Raw genomic sequence first — 16,459 nt, forward strand, 5'->3', positions numbered from 1 at the left:
AAAACAGAAGTGGAGAGCAACGTGGATTTAGTGGCTTAGTGCTGCTGGAACCCAATATTTAACAGCAAAAATAAGACCTGACAGTCTCTGAACTGTTACCAGATTCCATGGCTATCTGACCAGTACATTTAAAGATGTGCCCAAAGTGTTGATTGGACTGACAAACCAACTATCAGCAGACGTCGTTAGCACAGTACTCCGTGTGGTCAAATCAATGCTAAAAGCCAGAAAAAAGAAGCAGAACTGTCTCATTGCTCAATAATTATTTACATTACAGAAATTACTGTACAGCTCACGATGGTGGTGAAATTACGTAAATGTTTAGGGCTTAACAAAATCCACAGGAATCACCAAATTTCATAGCAGTGAACTTAGTTGTAAAAAGAACTTGCTCTTGGTGGAAAGGCGGACACTGGTGTCATAGGGCCACAGAAAAACGTGTTCTTGACTGTTTGGTTCTCTTTATAAACTTATTATTTTGAAAAGCTCAACTACAGCTCAACTGAATGTGTTTTGTCCCAGTCCCACTTACTGAGACCATTCAGTGCCATCACAGCTTTCGTACAGTAGCTTGTGGGAGGCTTCATCTTCCATCACTCATATTTTGAACAGACCTGCTGGAATCAGAGTTACGAGGTTAGACGGAGGAGTGTGTATCTACATGTGCACAGAGGGCTGCTATGCTGTTTGAGTCAGCAGTATCAGTGCTGAAGAGAGTCAACAGGTGGCCTGAGCGCTACACCCACGCTAACATTAGCAGCCACAATGGAGCTAATGTCATGAGACAAAATCCATTATCTTTTAGCCTACTTGTTGTCTTTCATTGCACTACATTATACTATATGAATGAAAATGCTTTACACTGGCTTCCAATTAGAAAACTGACTGAAATAACACTATGCAACATCAGCATGAAGAGAAATGTTACTGCTGACTTTGAGCATAAATGGAAACTGACCCGCTTTCTACACAGGTTCTAGTAGACACCTGCTCCCCTGTGAATGAAACAACCTGCATCAAATGTAACTTCTGAACCTTGTCTGAATCTGGTTCTCTGCTTTTACCTCAGTCACTTTGTCTTCTTGTTGTTAAATGTTTTGTTTAATTAAAAGTATTATTACTATTATCATAATAATACCCACTATTATACCCTTGATCATGCGGTAATATTGTGCTTTATGCATGTTTTTATTAATATATTCACATGCAAAACAAGAGAAGGAACAATGTTTCAAGCACAAAGAAGGACAGGGAGAAAGATTCCACCTGCTTGTTTCTAACAGACAGGACTGCAGTGCACCAGACTTGTCATATACAGTACAAGCACCTCCAGTAACAATACCAATATCTGACCATGGTTTGTTACATTTTATTCCTCAGCCCGGGTGGCGACCACCACCACCATGGTCATCGACAGTAAGAATGGGGACGTCGGGTCACTGCCTGCACGTCCCTCCAAGAAGACGTTGACTGACGACCTCTATGCTACCTTCAGCTCCCCGCTGGCCTGGATTTTAGTTCTGGCTCTCATCGTTACATGGTCTTGTGTTTTCATCATCATATTTGATGTGATGGACCACAAGGCCATTTCAGGTAAGGAGCGAGGATTCTGCCTGTCGTCACCTCTCAGCTTCTCAGTTTCACATACAGGTGTGTTTTCACTGGAAGCAGAAGAGCTTTAGTTTAAGACATCTGAACCCTATATGTAAATGTATAAAATCCTGGGTGGAATTTGGGCTAGCTGTGGACAGGTTCCAGCTCAGACTGACTTGGTTTTGAGGGTTAGGAGTTTGGCCGACGTAGCCCCGGTTAGTGGTCGTCAGGCCGGCTGTGCTCAGGAGCGTCACCTGGGTGCCAGAGACACTGTTGCTCAGTGGTTTAAAAACTCAGGTTACTGTGTTTTCTGTAGCAAAGTCCAAAGTTCTGTTTGTTTGTTTTTTTAAGTGGGACATTGTTGTAACCTCTAAAGGCTTTGGACTGAATTTGCAGATTGATATTTTTTACTCAACACATTACTCACATTATTTAGTAAGTGAGAAAAAACTTTTTACAATTCTTCCTGTATGTAGGTTTTATTGGAAGTTTTATTATTCAAAACCAGTCGTTGATGATGTAGTCTTGCTTTATTATCAGCCCATAAGATGAGTTGATGCCAAACATTTGTTGTTTCAACATGTGGGGTCAGTGGAACCAGAAGGGAGCCGTCACCCTGCCTATATGGCCAGCAGTGAAACCAGTTATTAATCAGTTTCTGAAGTTTCCAGAATGTATTTCAAAGTGATTTAATGACTATTTTGCCTGTGCTGCTGTCAAACCAGCAGAAAGTGTCAGCTGTGCATCTCCAGACTGGACAGACACTGTATGTTGTGTGTGTTTAATTTCCCATGCAGAGCAGTAAATGGATAAAACGTCCTTTTAACTAGATACTGTGAAGAAGGGGAAGCCAAGGACTATGATTTTTATCTTTATTATGTACTGTACTGTGCATCAAACTGCCCTGGTCTAAAATCTACTAATTTTTGCAAGCATTCATTCCATCCCCTCATAATATTTAAAGAAACACATACTTCCAAAACTTCATCCATTTGTTGTGTTCAACTCTTCGGTTTCTAACCCTAACATAAACATCTTCCTCCCTCCTTCATGTGTTGAAGTGCCCCATACAGTATTCTGAGTGTAAATGAATACAAAGTCATGTAAATAATTGGAATAACATAGAAGCAAAACACACTTGACTGTCATATTCCTAATGAAACATTTTCCATATTCAATAGCTCATTTTGAAACTATAAAATCACTGTGCATTGATTTGCAATAATAATTTAAATTCATGTAGAGAGCAGTTACTACCTTATTGTCACCAACAAACACAAATACTTTATTTCACACCACCTCACTTTCTTTCCTTATCGTCTCCTAGTCTCCTTTCCTCCTCTTTTCGCTTCAACACTGTGCTTAATGTCGTTGCTTACTGACACTTTGTTTCTCATCCAACCAGGTCACCCACCTCCTGGCGTCAGGAAGGTTTTAAAGGATTCAGGGCATAGAGGCAAGGCACCTTACCTGCTACTAACTCCCCAGATCAGACGCTTCTCTAGAGTCACTAGTAGAAACTATGAACCCAGTACTGACTGACAGTATTAGACGCCAATGCCAGAAGGTCCTTCACAGCCAAAGGACGCCGAGCTTTTATTCTGCATTTCTGCTGCCGCTACCCTTAAACTTAACATTAGCAGTATTCAGATATACAGCAATGTGTTGTTATGGGCAGTTTTCTCTGATGTGCATCATTTTGTGAGCTTTCTTTGTGTTTCCTGTATATTTCTGTGTGACAACAAAGGGGCTGGTTTGAAAAACCAGTACAAGTGATTCCAACCAGAAAGATGGAGCTGAATATATGAACTTCAGATGAGCTTGATTTATTGAGCTTTATTTTCATCTACAAAATAAAATAAGCTCGAGGTCTTGCTTCTGACAAGTTTCAGTGTTTAAAAATACATTTTGATTCGCACTACTTATTTTGCCTGTTGACCTTATGTGTAGAGCCGGTTGCATTGTGGGCTCATTATATTGTGAGATATGCAAAACTGTGGCTGGGTGAGTTTAAAACTTTGATAGTTTGAAAAGGATGAAAATTAAAAGTCAAACTGAGCATATGACACTGTAGCTGCAATAAAGAAAATCTCACATCTCCACAGTTTCTGAACCCGTCTTCAAGGTTCAGTTCTGCTCTGATTAAAACGCAAATCATGTTATGATGGCTTCTGCACTGGAACCCTGGCCCTCGTTCATCAGGCCATCTTGCAAACAAATGCATATTCGAAGCACTGTGAGACTTTAGCAAACTTCTATTTAATAAAATTACTGCACGGCTCCTAAATAAGTAACATTTTGATGTCAGCCCAAATTCAGCCACAAACATTTTTAAAACCTATATTGTTGAAAAATGAATATTGTTTACCTTGATGAATGAGGGTCTGTGATGTTTCAAGTGCTATTTGCACAGCAACATGCGACAGTATGTAAAGGGCTATTTGCAGTGGTTAAACTGGATGCGGGGTCACCTGTCAGTGGAACACTGGTTAAAACTAGTTTTCTGCTTTTCATTTCAGCTTCTGCTATACAGTTTATGTTGTCTACCATTTTCTTAATGTGCAGGAAGCTAAAACTGGATTCATTTGGCAACAACTACATGTGTGACTAAAGCAACTGTTTGTGTGCCTGCATTCATGTACCTGCTCACCAGGAGGCCTCAGCAGGATCGGCTCAGACCCCATGAAAGCGCTGAGTGATGCCATGGATGAATCAGCAAACGTTATCAGTGGAATGCTGAAATATGCCGCCAACCTGATCGCTCCCGAGGAAGATGAAGGTACGTTCAGACCCACTCTGTGCACAACAGAAAACAACACATTCATCTGAGCTGTTTCATGAGCATCTTACAGTGCATTTACTCATTTCCCTTTTATCTAGGAACTCTCTATGCAGTCAGAAAAAAAGGTTTGTAGCTGTGCAGCTTTTGATTTTATTTCCTGTTGTACTGATCATTCAGCTCCAGCGTGAGATAAATAAAAGCCTTGTTGACTGCCTTTCAAACTTCTTACTGATGCTGTGCTGCCACCAGCATGAAATCTGCAACAAGAAGTCATTTTAGTGGATCCAGTGAAAAGCTCTCTCTTTTAAAGCCACACTACAGATTTTGCTTTGACTAATACAAGCCATTATAATGAACAGCATGTATACTATACTGCCGCTTTTTGACTCTGAGGGCAGAAGCTTTGCCTTTTTGCAACAAGAGCAAATGTTACTTTATAAACTGAAATCAGTAAATGAAAACTTATAAGGCAGATGCCACTGCGAGATGCTGCTACCTTCACAGACAGACACGACTCCTTGGTTAGAAGCTCACAGAAAGGTGTGGCTGAGGGTACATGAAACTAGGTGACAACATGACCAGGTGATTATTACTGTGGTGGTAATTTTAAGCCAACTTCATCTATGAACCATCTCAAAGATTCAAGATGGTTGGAGGAGGAGGAGCAAGTGGAGGTGAAGATTAAGAAAGCAAAAGGTACTACTATATTTCTGGGATTGTGAAGATTAACTCTAGATAGATCATAAACTACTATATTTCTGGGACTGTGAAGATTAACTCTAGATAGATCATAACTGATGATTCCCACCATGTAATAGTAGACTAACGGAGCCAACAACAGGAAATTACTCCTAAAGTACATGTGGTTTCTCACTGCTACCTGCACTAATACTGCATAGTTTCTTATAAAAAGGACGTTTGATTCTCACTAGCTTTCAGCGCTGAATGCTGCCTATTAAAGATCTACTAAACTATTAATGCACTGTATGTGAATGGATTTCCAAAGTGTAGCAGCCCTGATGGAACTGAATCTGTACTCATGTTTAATTTGTTTGTACCTTTGTGTGCTCTAGGAGAATTTCTGCCGTCACGAAGTAAAGGTTTGTACCTCGTCATCTTCTGCTCTGAGCTTGACAAGGACACGATGATGGTTGGATGCTAATGTCTTTATACTAGATGCTTCACAAGTTAAGTGTTACACGGTTTTAAACTCCATGAGTGGAACAGCATGACACAAACCCCAAAAAGGTTACAATGGGTTTGTGCTTTGAAAAGGTTAATTTAAGAGAAGCTGTTGCCCATGATTATATTTTTATTTTGTAGAAAATTACTTTAACGTATTTCTTGCAGTTATAGAGATGCAAGTAAAGAAAAAAGCACCAGTGGTTGAAGTTGTGGGAGAAGAAGAGGAAGAGGAGGAAGCAGAAGAGGGAGATGAAGTGGAGGCTGTTGGGGAAGAGGAGGAGTATGCAGAAGAGGAGGAAGAACTAGAGGAGGAAGAGGAGTATGAAGAGAAGGATGAGTATGAGGAGGAGGAGGAGGAAGAGGAGGAGGGAGAAGAAGCTGTGGGTGAGGAGGAGGAAGAGGAGGAGGAAGAAGAATCTGTGGATGATGAGGAAGAGGAGGCAGATAAGACTGCTGACGATGAAGAAGATGATGAAGTAAAAGAGTCTGTTGAGGAAGACAAAGTTTCTCCTGAACCTATTTCTACTTCTGAGGATGAAGAGTCAGCTGCGTCTCCTGATTTGGAGTCTGACACACCTGTCGATATCAAAGACAGTGACAAAGAAGCAGCTCTGCCCGATGAAGATGATACTAGTGAGGATTCATTCATTGACACCTCAGACATCAGTGAATCTGTACTTCTTTCCAGTGAAGAGGAGGAAGATGAGGGTGTCACAACATCTGAGAGCGATGACATCATTGCAGAAGACAGTGATGATGACCTAGAGCATGAGCTTCCTCCTATTTCTGCTGCTAGTGAGGATGAGGAAGAAGATGATGTCCGTAAACTCGAACACCTGGAAGAAGACATCGATGTCTCTGAAGACACTGATGATGATCTGGACCAATCAGATGAGGACGTCTCTGTTGCCTCCTCTGAGCACTTTGCAGATGATGAAGATGAAGAGGAAGCCAGTGACCTTAAAGATAAGGACCTCGACTTTGGCTTTGACAGAGATTTGCCTGTCAAACTTGATGTTAAAGATGTCAAACCTGATGTCACTGATGATGATGAAGAGGCAGAGGAGGAAGAGGAAGAGGAGGCTGTCCCTCCCCATGAGACTACCGACAGTGGAGTCTTAGGTGATGATGACTATGACACTTCTCCTAAAACAGATGAAGAGTCTGATGGAGAAAGTGACGACACCTCCTATGAAACAACTGATGATGATGATGATGATGATATCGATACCAGCTCAGCTGAGTTCACCTTTGATCAAGAAGATGAAAAAAAGATCAAAGAAAAAAAAGAAATCACATCCAAGTCTTTACCTAGTGAGGATGAAGAAGATGAAGATGACGTTGATGACATCTTGCCAGCAGGTAGAGTGCAGCATCGCTGATCAGCTTCATCTCGGATGGACTCATTTCTTCTCCGGGGTCTTTGAAAGCCGTAAATGTAATTTGGTGAATCCTTAAGGTTAAACTATCCTGTGTATCTGTAGCTCCAGCTGCAGCAGCGTTTGCTGTCCAGGAGGAGGCAGTAAAGACTGAGGCAGACAAGGATGAGGAAGAGGAGGCGACCAGTCAGGCTGATGATGAAGGCAAGACTGAGGAAGCTGAAACAGAAGAAACTGGTGAGTATCACACATCACATATGGCTGCTGTGTTTTCTCTTGTTCCAGTTTAATAGGAAAACGTAGCTCGTGTCCATTCATTGGTCCAGAACAGTCTGCCCCACAGTAATCAGTGACCTTATTGATGAATCCACATTTGAGCCAGCGCCTGCCTCCATCCCCAGTTACCCGTCAGCCGTCTGCTCCTGAAGACGAAGGAGCAGATGAGGGGCCAAAGGTCAAACCGCAGAAATCTGTGGAGGAACCTGAAGATAAAAAGGACGAGTACGATGAAGACGATGAGGAGGAGAAGGCGACAGTACATGTGATCAAACCTGTGCCTGAACCTGAGCAGGAAGCACCAAAGGCTGAGCCCACAGGTAAGAGGCTGAGGAGGATTACAAATGTTTTATCAATTTTAAATTCGGTGCAACTTTAACTTCCTGCGTGTGGCTCCAGTGTGTCCCTGTCTGCATTCAGCTAGAGCCAAAGAGACGGTCACCAAGACGGCAGAGAAGAAAGGTTTGTGCTACTTCTGTAACATTAGATATAACATTTCATCTTATAAACTCAGGGTGCAAATATTGTAAAGACCAGAGGGATTTGCATGAGATAACAGAGGCTGGTGGCTTCAAATGGACACAAATAACAAAGAAAAGCAGAAAATCAAAGGAACTGTGTCACAAGATAGCACAGCAGGGAGGCAGGAAAACCTCTTTGCTGTTACTTTTTTTGCACAAAACAAGCAAAATTAAAAGTTTTTCCTATTTTTTGTTTCCTAATTAACTTCCTACAGTATGTAACAGAGACAATGAATGATACGTTTTGTATAGTGCTGTGCCATTACATATAGCACTATTTATGTCACTGTACTGTGTATTATGTTAAGTTATTGCATTAAATATTTTTACTCTGCCCTGGAACTGATGGAGAAAATGACAATTTATTCATCACAACTTTGAAATTTAAAAAGAAATTAAACTAAGTTTAGTTAGTTGCCGACAAGAGAACTTATTTTTGCACCCATTGCATTTTGATTCATGGGGTAGTGAAGGTGTAGACATCTGTTTGAGCTATAATTATACTTTTTTGTTTCATATTTGCTACCAATATTAGACTATAAACTGTTTGCTATGATGAATAAGAGAATATATGTGTGTCCCGCTGTGTCGAACAGAGGGAGAAGTCCATCACTATTTGTGTCTGTGACCTCACGTTTGTGTTTTTAGATGCTCCCAGGAGGGTCTCAGCTGTGAGGAGGAAAGGTACTGATAACAGTTTCAGGTTTTGACTAAAGGGATTTCCATCTAAGTAAGTAGACATTTTTAATTTTTAATTTTTTTATTTTATTTTAAGAGTGTGAAGCTGTGAAGACAGAACAAAAGCCAAAAAGGACAGGTAACACTAACACACTGTATTTATAGCACCTTAGTCTTTTGTTAGTTCTTGTTCTTACTGTGGTCTAATGAAGTAAATTATGTTTATGCATCCAGCTCTACCCAGGCTTGTAGGTCTGGAGTCAAAAATGAGGAGGGTCAGGAGATTTCCTTCTTTTTTCAAAGGTACATCCCGTGATGTTACTGAAAGTCAGTGGATGAGTGAGATGAGACTTGAGCTGTAAAAAACGACGAGTCGCAGAACGATCACAAAGTTACACTAAATGTTACTGCTACGGTTCACCTTTTCTAACAAAAATGCTTTACAATTTCAGTCACAACTTTTAATTATGAGGTGTTTTCTCTTTTAAATACAAACAAATAGTCAAGAGAGAGGAGAAGACCAAGATCTCCAAACCAGGCGAGTGATTCACACAGCGACATCAGTCATATTTACACCCATCGTGTGAGAGTAGATCTCTCCTCGGTAGACAGTGCTGTATGTAGTTGATATGAACCATGTGGAGAGGACTGTTTTTACATATGGCCATTTGTTCTGACAGAGACAGAGACCAAAAGACAAGAAGAGGTCCCAGAAACTGGACAAGAAGGTACAGGGGTTTTATCTATACAAGCATAAATATCCATTATAGAGAATTACCATATTTAAGGATTTTCATCTAGTAACCTGGAGGGAAATCAGTATAGTAAATCTACTACACAAAATTGTCATTTCAAATGAAGCAAACAGCTAAGGTAGATTTTCTGTCCTGTTTCAGCCGGCCCCTGCAGACCTGCACCAGTCTACTACACAACCCCACCTGGCTGGTTCAGTAAGTGGCAGTCTGTTATCATACTGGGAAAATGCTCGTCTTGATTTTATAACTCTGAATGTGACGGTCGGCTTCACACGTGCTGATCTCGTCCATTTACCTGCAATGGCAACTTGCTGAAATGTCAATTTAACTCTTTACCATCCAGTTCATCCGTACCCTCCTCCAACCATGTCAGGTAATTACATCGGTTCTAAGTGATACATTAACAGAATAGGACCATTCTTCTTGTGATCATATATCTTTCTGTATTCTCTGATGGAATAAACAGGCATATAATTTCTTATGTTCAGCTCCGTCTGCTCCTGTTCTAACCACCCACCCCGTCCATCCTGGAGTCCCACCGATGCAGCCTCTTTATCAACAACAGCCACCTCTACCGATGCAGCCGCTATATGCACAGTATCAGCCGTATCAATCCCCAGTGCAGCCAGTGATCCAGCCTCAACCAGTTCCAGTTCAACCAGTCCAGCCAGTTGAACCAGTGCAGCCAGAGTCCCCAGAACAACAAGTTCCTGTTCAGCCTGAGATCCAGACTCCAGCTGCTGAAGCTCAGCCAGCTGCAGTTCCAGTCCAGGGTCAGTACCACATTGAACCTTCTGAAGCCACAGCTACCCAAAACACATTTTCTTATATTTTTATGAGATTACACATAACAAACTGTTAGAAACGTAGAGTGGAGCCTGTAGATTTAACCAGATAAGGCTGCAGAGCTGTGCACAGACAACAGGTGGTAAGCTCGACTTACAGGTGACACTGCGTAGCAAAACATTATGCCATGCCTTAGATAAAAATAGATTTTGAACTGTTAAGTGTAATATGAAATACCGATATAAAGCAACATGGCCAAACTGTCCTTGCTCTGCAGCACAGAGGTGAACCACACGTCAACTTTCATGACTTTTCTAAACTCCTTTTAGTAAAAGAACCGGAGACTGTTAAAGAAGAAGTGAAGGCTGTGTCTTCTGAGAAAGGTACAAATGATTTAATAAGCTGAACTCGCATTCATCTCATCACAAAACCTAATTACTGCTGCTGAACAACAGTTAATGTCTTGTCATTTTCAGCTGCAGAGAAGAAAACCAAGGCTGCTCGTGCAGAGAAAGGTGCTGTATGCTTGTGCTAAATGTTATATTTGTCAGCTAACTGGAACATTTAACAGTAACAGTGATGTACAGTGCAGTGTCACACAACGTGCCACATTAATGCTTTCATCATGGGAAATTAATTCTGCGTGGCCATCTCGCTCCAATTATCCCCCAGAGGCAGCAGTGGCCAAAGAGAAAACAAAGAAAGATAATTTATGTTTACAGTGAGGCAGTTTGTTGTTTTCACTGCCGTGCACTTGTTATGGATGACACAGGGAGTCATCTGAGCTTTGCTTCACAGACAGTTTGCAACATAATTCAACACGTTTTCCAATTCTAGATACTGCCGTTTCGAAAGACAAAACCAAAGCAAGCCCTGCAATAAAAGGTGAATAACTGTGGAGCTATGCATCTTGCTGAATTAAAATGTTATTCAAACTTATAATGTACTTATTTTGTATTTGTTGCTGCAGGGCCAGCTGCAAAAAAAGACAAAAGCAGACATCCTGTAGTGACCAAGAAAGGTAATGAACACTCTGCTAGAATACAAACTTTATGCATCACAGAAAAAACAAGCCTGATGTAGGATGCACATCTTTCAAGTCTCTCATTTGGCTGCAACTTGTTTTTACAGAGGCAGCCGTAAAACAGCAAACCAAAAGCGCTACAGTGGCTAAGAAAACTAAACATCATAAAGGTGATATGAAAACTAACAGAGAGAACCTCCTTCCTCCTCCTCACAAAGGATCAGCAGATATTTCCCTTAGAAAACAAATTATTCAGGCCACTAATCACGACTCTCTGCTCATTATGTTAGAGCCTGCAGCTACTCGACAGAAGAGGAAATCAGCCTCTGAGAAGACAGGTACCTACACATGCCGACATTCATCAGTTTGCATAAAGTCAATCATCATTCACATCAGTGACCTGAAAGATGATTGGAAACTAATTGCTTTTGCTCCTCTCATAAGCATCACCTGTCAAGAGCCATGTCAAAGCATCGACAGTCAAGAAAGGTGCGACTCTGAACAACACTCTGTATCAGTTTATGGTTTAAGATTCCCACCATCCAGTTCTCCCTAATTTCTCCCTTGCATTATCTTTTCTGTCTATGCAGAGGCTAAACCAGAATTAGGCTGAAATGATGTATTTGTCTTAAACAGATCCAGAGCCACGTCCACAGCCGCTCAGACTGAGGACGAGACTAGAAGCTGTCAGGAGGGTGAATGTGACTTCTCAGGCCAAAGAGGAGAAACCTGCCAGATCTTCTTCTGAGCCAGGTGAGTTGCTTTCCATTGACTTTCCCTAGTGTAGGCAGAAATGATTTACTTTGAGCATTCAGGCTTTCCCTGGCTGCTGAAGCACAGCAGGACTTTGTATTGAAACCTTTTATTGTTCGCTTATTTTCAGCCAAGTCAAAGTCAAAATTACTGGCGGAAAAGAAAAGTACGTACTCATTTAAATATATGCACATTTGGATAACACTCTGTAGGTGATGGTGCTTTCAAATAGGGCCATGTTTCACCTGCAGCACCAGCTCCCTAAAAATGTCAGGTTGTGATGTTACAAGGGGCCTGAAATATTTATTTTCTGGGAGCAAAATCTTCCTGAAGTCATATCATATGAAATTTAGCTGCACTAGGCAACTAGCAAAAATTTCATAAAATCACTGCTCATGGCCAAAAAAATGGTTCCAGGTCAAGTTAAGCTCAAAACAAACAAAACATGATGTGTTGTTTGGTCTCCGTTGGCATCTTTCAAGACAAATCACATCAGACACAGTCGCAGATTATGTGATTAAATGGGCTGTTTTATGCATGATAGCGCTCTAATTAGGAACATGTCAAGCTGAATTACACTGAGAGGGGAATAATAGCATAAGAATATTAAATGTACGCCACAATTACGGAGTCATTTGGCAGAATGTAATAGGGCTGTCTCTCCTGTTTCAGGTAAAGCTGAGAAAGCTGAAAAGAAATCTGTCAAGGAGGTTCAAGGTATGGAATTAAAACACATTTAGAAAATGAGTCATTTACTGTCTGTGCCATGTACATTTTACATTGACCAGTCTCTTGTTGCCCCTTCTCAAATTTAGATAAAGAAAAACAACCAGCACAAGCTAGTGAGTATGAGAGCACCAAAGGTATCTCCAGCTCAAATAATTACCAGCCATCATCAGGGATATTAACACGTCTGTGAACCTCAGTGTTGATTGTATTATTTATCCAGGAGGACTTAGTCAAAGATTTTGTCTGGAAGATGTTTCATCCAAGAGGCTTTACCAGTTATGTGGCTGGGTCAGGATTTTCTGGGTTTAAAACGTCTTTGGGTTGTTCATGACATTTGTGGGACTTTAAAGCTGCATTAACTGAGAGTTTACACGTTATCCCCCACCTGCCGCCTAGCCAAGGCTAGAAGAAGGGTTTTTCCAGCCAGTAGTCATGTCCAACAGTCATGGAGGAGCTCTGGCCAGCTAAAAGTCTGAACCAGCGGCTGCCAGAGTGAAGAGGTGGCGTCTTTTGCACAGAGAGAGTGGGACAGAGAAAGAGCAACAACCAGGGTTAACATGGGTTTGGCTGTTTGACATGGAGAGGGTTAAAAGCAGCCAGAGGACTCAGACTGGATTCAGATGTGGGGTTCTTCGTTCTGGATGTGTTAGCATCTAAAGCTAACATGTTAGTTCTGGTAGCATTAGCCACCTAGCATGGTCAGGATTTTACCTTTGTGTTGAAGTAATATGATTTAAAATCAGAAATAATTGGAGCTTTGTGTCACATTAGCAGTTGCTATGACTGTACATCTTGCTGCTGTTTTGACAAGAGCACAAACAATTTTGACAACACTGTGAAGTGAATGAAAAAGATGGTTTAAAGGCCTTGAAATTTAAATTCCCACAATTTGAAAGACATGATAAAAGCTTCTTGGATGAACTGAGAGACTTCTTTAGGATCAAGTAAATCTAACATAGTACTTCTAGACATTCTTAGCACCTGATGACTGAATACACACACACACACACACACACACACACACACACACACACACACACACACACACACACAAACACACGCGTTTTACATGTTGACAGTTAACTCTTTCTACCATATGCTTGTCGTTCATAGAGAAGAGAGCGTCCTGTAAAGCCTGAGGTATTCAGTTAATTCTCAGCATTACTCCACTGGTTAACTTAATATGAAGAGACCTTCTCTCTTAATGACATTAGAAAGTGATTAGAATTCAATTGAAGTAAGATGAGATTTTTGGCCTTGAGTTATTTGAAGAGATTCATGAACATTGCAACGATAATACTGACCTGAACTGGTTAAACCCCTAAACCGAAACACACCAAACTGAATTATTAGTGTTCTGTTCTTATTGAGTCATCCAGTGGAGCATCAACCCCCCCCCCCCATTGTCCACAGTGACACTACACTTTCCTAATATCTGACTCTGTTGCTCCCGTTTCATTGTCCCAAACCTAAATTTACAGCTCTATTTAACTGTAATTTGTTGAATTTGGGTTGTTTTGGAAACTTAGGGCAGGCAAACACTCATGTATCTATAAAGAAGTGTTTTATTTAGAGATTTCACTACCACATGGAGTGTACCACCCAATACTTAGAGCATATGGTCCATTTAATCCAACCCACCACTGCACTTGGACATTAGTTAGATTTTTGAATTTGAACATTTGTTGCTAGGAGTTGGCTGTCAACATCATTTAGCCAACAAATGTTGATACAGTTAACTACCATGAGCAGTTTAACCAGTCTTTCCCTCCATAACATTCACATGCTAATCTTTTGTTAGCATTGAATCCTAATAGTTGTTATTCTTCATGCATGTTACTTCAACATCTGCTGAGCACCACTGGTAAACTCCAACATTTAAATTAGGTACCTCATCACTGCAGAAAAATTATTTTTAAGTGTTTTGATTGTTAATGACAATTGGCAAAAAATAAATACACAAGTTGGAACAAATATCAAGGTACTGTGTAAGTTGATTTCTCAGTAAAAATGCTTTAAGTTCAATTTGAACTTTTTTTTTTTTTAGAAGAAAAGAGCTTATGAATTCAAAAGGGACATCACTGCATGACACCTTTGTCTCTTTCTTCTTGTCCCTCCTTACATGCACGTTGACACTCACCTTTATCATCCGCCACCTCTTCATTTCTTCCACACAAGCATAGTCACACACGATGCCCATATCTCAAGTTGTTCCCGTTTCTTGCAGGGGAGCCTCAGACTGAAGACAACACTACAGAAAAGAAAAAAACAGGTAAGAGTTTTTAAAGGGATTTTACTGTAAGTGAGGAGAGGTTACTTCCCACAAAACCACAAGTGAACAAACCCTGATGACTGTGATTGTATTTTGCAAAGCTTTTAACAAACAGGGACTAGTAAGATTGGGCTCAGTTTGCTTCATACCAATTAAAGTTTGGGTTTAAAACTCCACATTGAAAAGTTGTCTAAGTTGGAGCTCAGTTCGGACTTCATTTTGCCTTTCACCCCCTTCTTCAGTCACCAATCCACCTCCTCTTGCTGTCTTCACAGGCCAGAGATTCTTCCAGTGTGTTTATGTCCCTGGCAAAAATGTACAGTACCCCTTGCGACCTTTCAGCCCAGCCATGCCCCCCACCATGATGTCCCCTGCACTCAGGTCAATGCTGGAGCAGCAGCGAGCAGCCAGGGCGTCGGGGCAGTAGGACAAGTGTGACCTCTCACTTCATATCTCATAGCAGTGCATCCCCAGTCCAGCAGGGGGAGACGTTTGAATCTGTGGCTTCCTTAGATTCAGAGGAAAGCTCATTCAAACAGAAGCATTTTGTCTTTAATTTATTTTCTCTCTTTGTGGTCGAGCTCCTGGGGTTAGTGTTGATGCTGGTTGCACCGTCTTGGTTATATGACAATCATTGACAATAGTCAAACAGAGAAGCCTTTATATGAATAGTCTTAACTTAATGTGCATAACATCCTGTATGTTTATAATTAACACTTGGAAAAAGGTTCATAACTTGGTCATTTTTAAGTTTACTAAAAAAAGATGAAAACAAAATACTTGTATTGGGTTTTAATGGCAAACCTGGCTGCAGGTGGCATTCTGCATTGTTAACTACATAAACCATCGCAGCATTGATGAGACTTGCATCTGTTCTCTAAATTTGTGTCTAAAAACACTGATTTGGCAAGCTGCAACGGGTATCTGCTCCTAATGGCAGTGTTATTGCTGCTGAGCTGTGTCCATCTATAGATTAACATATAAATGTGGAGGGTCGAATCCCAGGAGCTCCCACGGCTGATCCCAGCAGCCTCCCTGTCTCTGATCATGAGTGAACATCCATCAGTCCCATTAACAGAAGTGACAGCATCCAGCATGAAACTGCGGTTATTTAATCAAAAGGCACTCAAATTTAAATTATACCATTAAAATCAGAAACGTAACTGAGGCATAAAAACACTGACATTTACACAGCAAGTTTCTCATGATGCTGCTTTATAACTAATAATAGCTGATAAACCATTTAAAAACATTTTCCTTAAACTTAAGTCACCTAGAACTGCAACAAGGTACCTTTGTACGTTTATGTCTCTTAACAAAATAAGTTTGATTCATGAATACAGTAGCATGTACTTGATCACATCCGATCTCAAAACTCTTACATGGTCTTAGACATAAATATCAGCTGCTTTAAGTTGTTCAGAGACAGGGAGTCCGTCCAGGATGTCCTGAAGTGACCAAGTCATGAGATGCTGTGATGTCTGCCACAGTGGATGAATGTCATGTGAACCATGTTCGTCTTCACCTTATTTTTTAAGCCTGAGACGTCGTCATAATTTCAGTCATTCACAGCTCTGGTTTTGTATCTTCGCAACACGACTGCTGAACATTACCACAGATTTGATGCTGTTGTCTTACTGAATGAAAGCCTGATATGAATAAGAACCAAAAGGGGGTTTTCACTCTGGGCTTACACCTGGGATGAGATCCACACTAGTCTAACAGT

The 16,459-nt window shown here is 40.9% G+C and overlaps 2 protein-coding genes and 2 long non-coding RNA genes across 4 annotated transcripts; all 4 read left to right on the plus strand.

The window, feature by feature from the left end:
• Nucleotides 1–1,352: 1,352 nt before the first annotated feature.
• On the plus strand, nucleotides 1,353–7,365 carry LOC109953113 (triadin-like; the record flags this gene model as incomplete). The annotated part of the gene is made up of 10 exons (XM_020588514.1): nucleotides 1,353–1,593; nucleotides 2,999–3,049; nucleotides 4,247–4,391; nucleotides 5,022–5,071; nucleotides 5,449–5,475; nucleotides 5,726–5,967; nucleotides 6,094–6,514; nucleotides 6,716–6,922; nucleotides 7,045–7,176; nucleotides 7,283–7,365. Coding segments are annotated over 10 exons (1,599 nt in total), but the record flags the coding sequence as incomplete, so codon positions are not given.
• A 68-nt stretch (nucleotides 7,366–7,433) lies between these two features.
• Nucleotides 7,434–8,420, plus strand: LOC109953116 (uncharacterized). Its single transcript, XR_002273849.1, has 3 exons — nucleotides 7,434–7,535; nucleotides 7,615–7,677; nucleotides 8,385–8,420. It is a non-coding gene; the product is annotated as an uncharacterized LOC109953116 (long non-coding RNA).
• Nucleotides 8,421–9,097: 677 nt separating this feature from the next.
• Nucleotides 9,098–11,964, plus strand: LOC109953110 (histone H1.11L-like). Its single transcript, XM_020588512.1, has 13 exons — nucleotides 9,098–9,142; nucleotides 9,311–9,364; nucleotides 9,513–9,542; nucleotides 9,658–9,942; nucleotides 10,285–10,338; nucleotides 10,432–10,470; nucleotides 10,793–10,840; nucleotides 10,926–10,976; nucleotides 11,087–11,149; nucleotides 11,270–11,317; nucleotides 11,424–11,468; nucleotides 11,616–11,732; nucleotides 11,945–11,964. The coding sequence occupies exons 3-13, from the start codon at nucleotides 9,536–9,538 to the stop codon at nucleotides 11,962–11,964; spliced, it is 777 nt and encodes a 258-aa protein (XP_020444168.1). The 5' UTR covers nucleotides 9,098–9,142; nucleotides 9,311–9,364; nucleotides 9,513–9,535.
• Nucleotides 11,965–12,200: 236 nt separating this feature from the next.
• LOC109953115 (uncharacterized) lies at nucleotides 12,201–15,826 on the plus strand. The gene is made up of 5 exons (XR_002273848.1): nucleotides 12,201–12,449; nucleotides 12,548–12,574; nucleotides 13,575–13,601; nucleotides 14,689–14,733; nucleotides 15,009–15,826. It is a non-coding gene; the product is annotated as an uncharacterized LOC109953115 (long non-coding RNA).
• Nucleotides 15,827–16,459: the final 633 nt, after the last annotated feature.

This window comes from Monopterus albus, unplaced genomic scaffold (genome assembly GCF_001952655.1).
Source record: "Monopterus albus unplaced genomic scaffold, M_albus_1.0 scaffold547.1, whole genome shotgun sequence".
Lineage (NCBI taxonomy): Eukaryota > Metazoa > Chordata > Actinopteri > Synbranchiformes > Synbranchidae > Monopterus > Monopterus albus.

Excerpts from the sequence above, each read along its gene's own strand:
- LOC109953110 (XM_020588512.1), top strand. Across the intron at positions 10,339-10,431 it reads GGCTGTGTCTTCTGAGAAAG|CTGCAGAGAAGAAAACCAAG; the intron begins GTACAAATGATT and ends TGTCATTTTCAG. Across the intron at positions 10,977-11,086 it reads TCCTGTAGTGACCAAGAAAG|AGGCAGCCGTAAAACAGCAA; the intron begins GTAATGAACACT and ends TTGTTTTTACAG.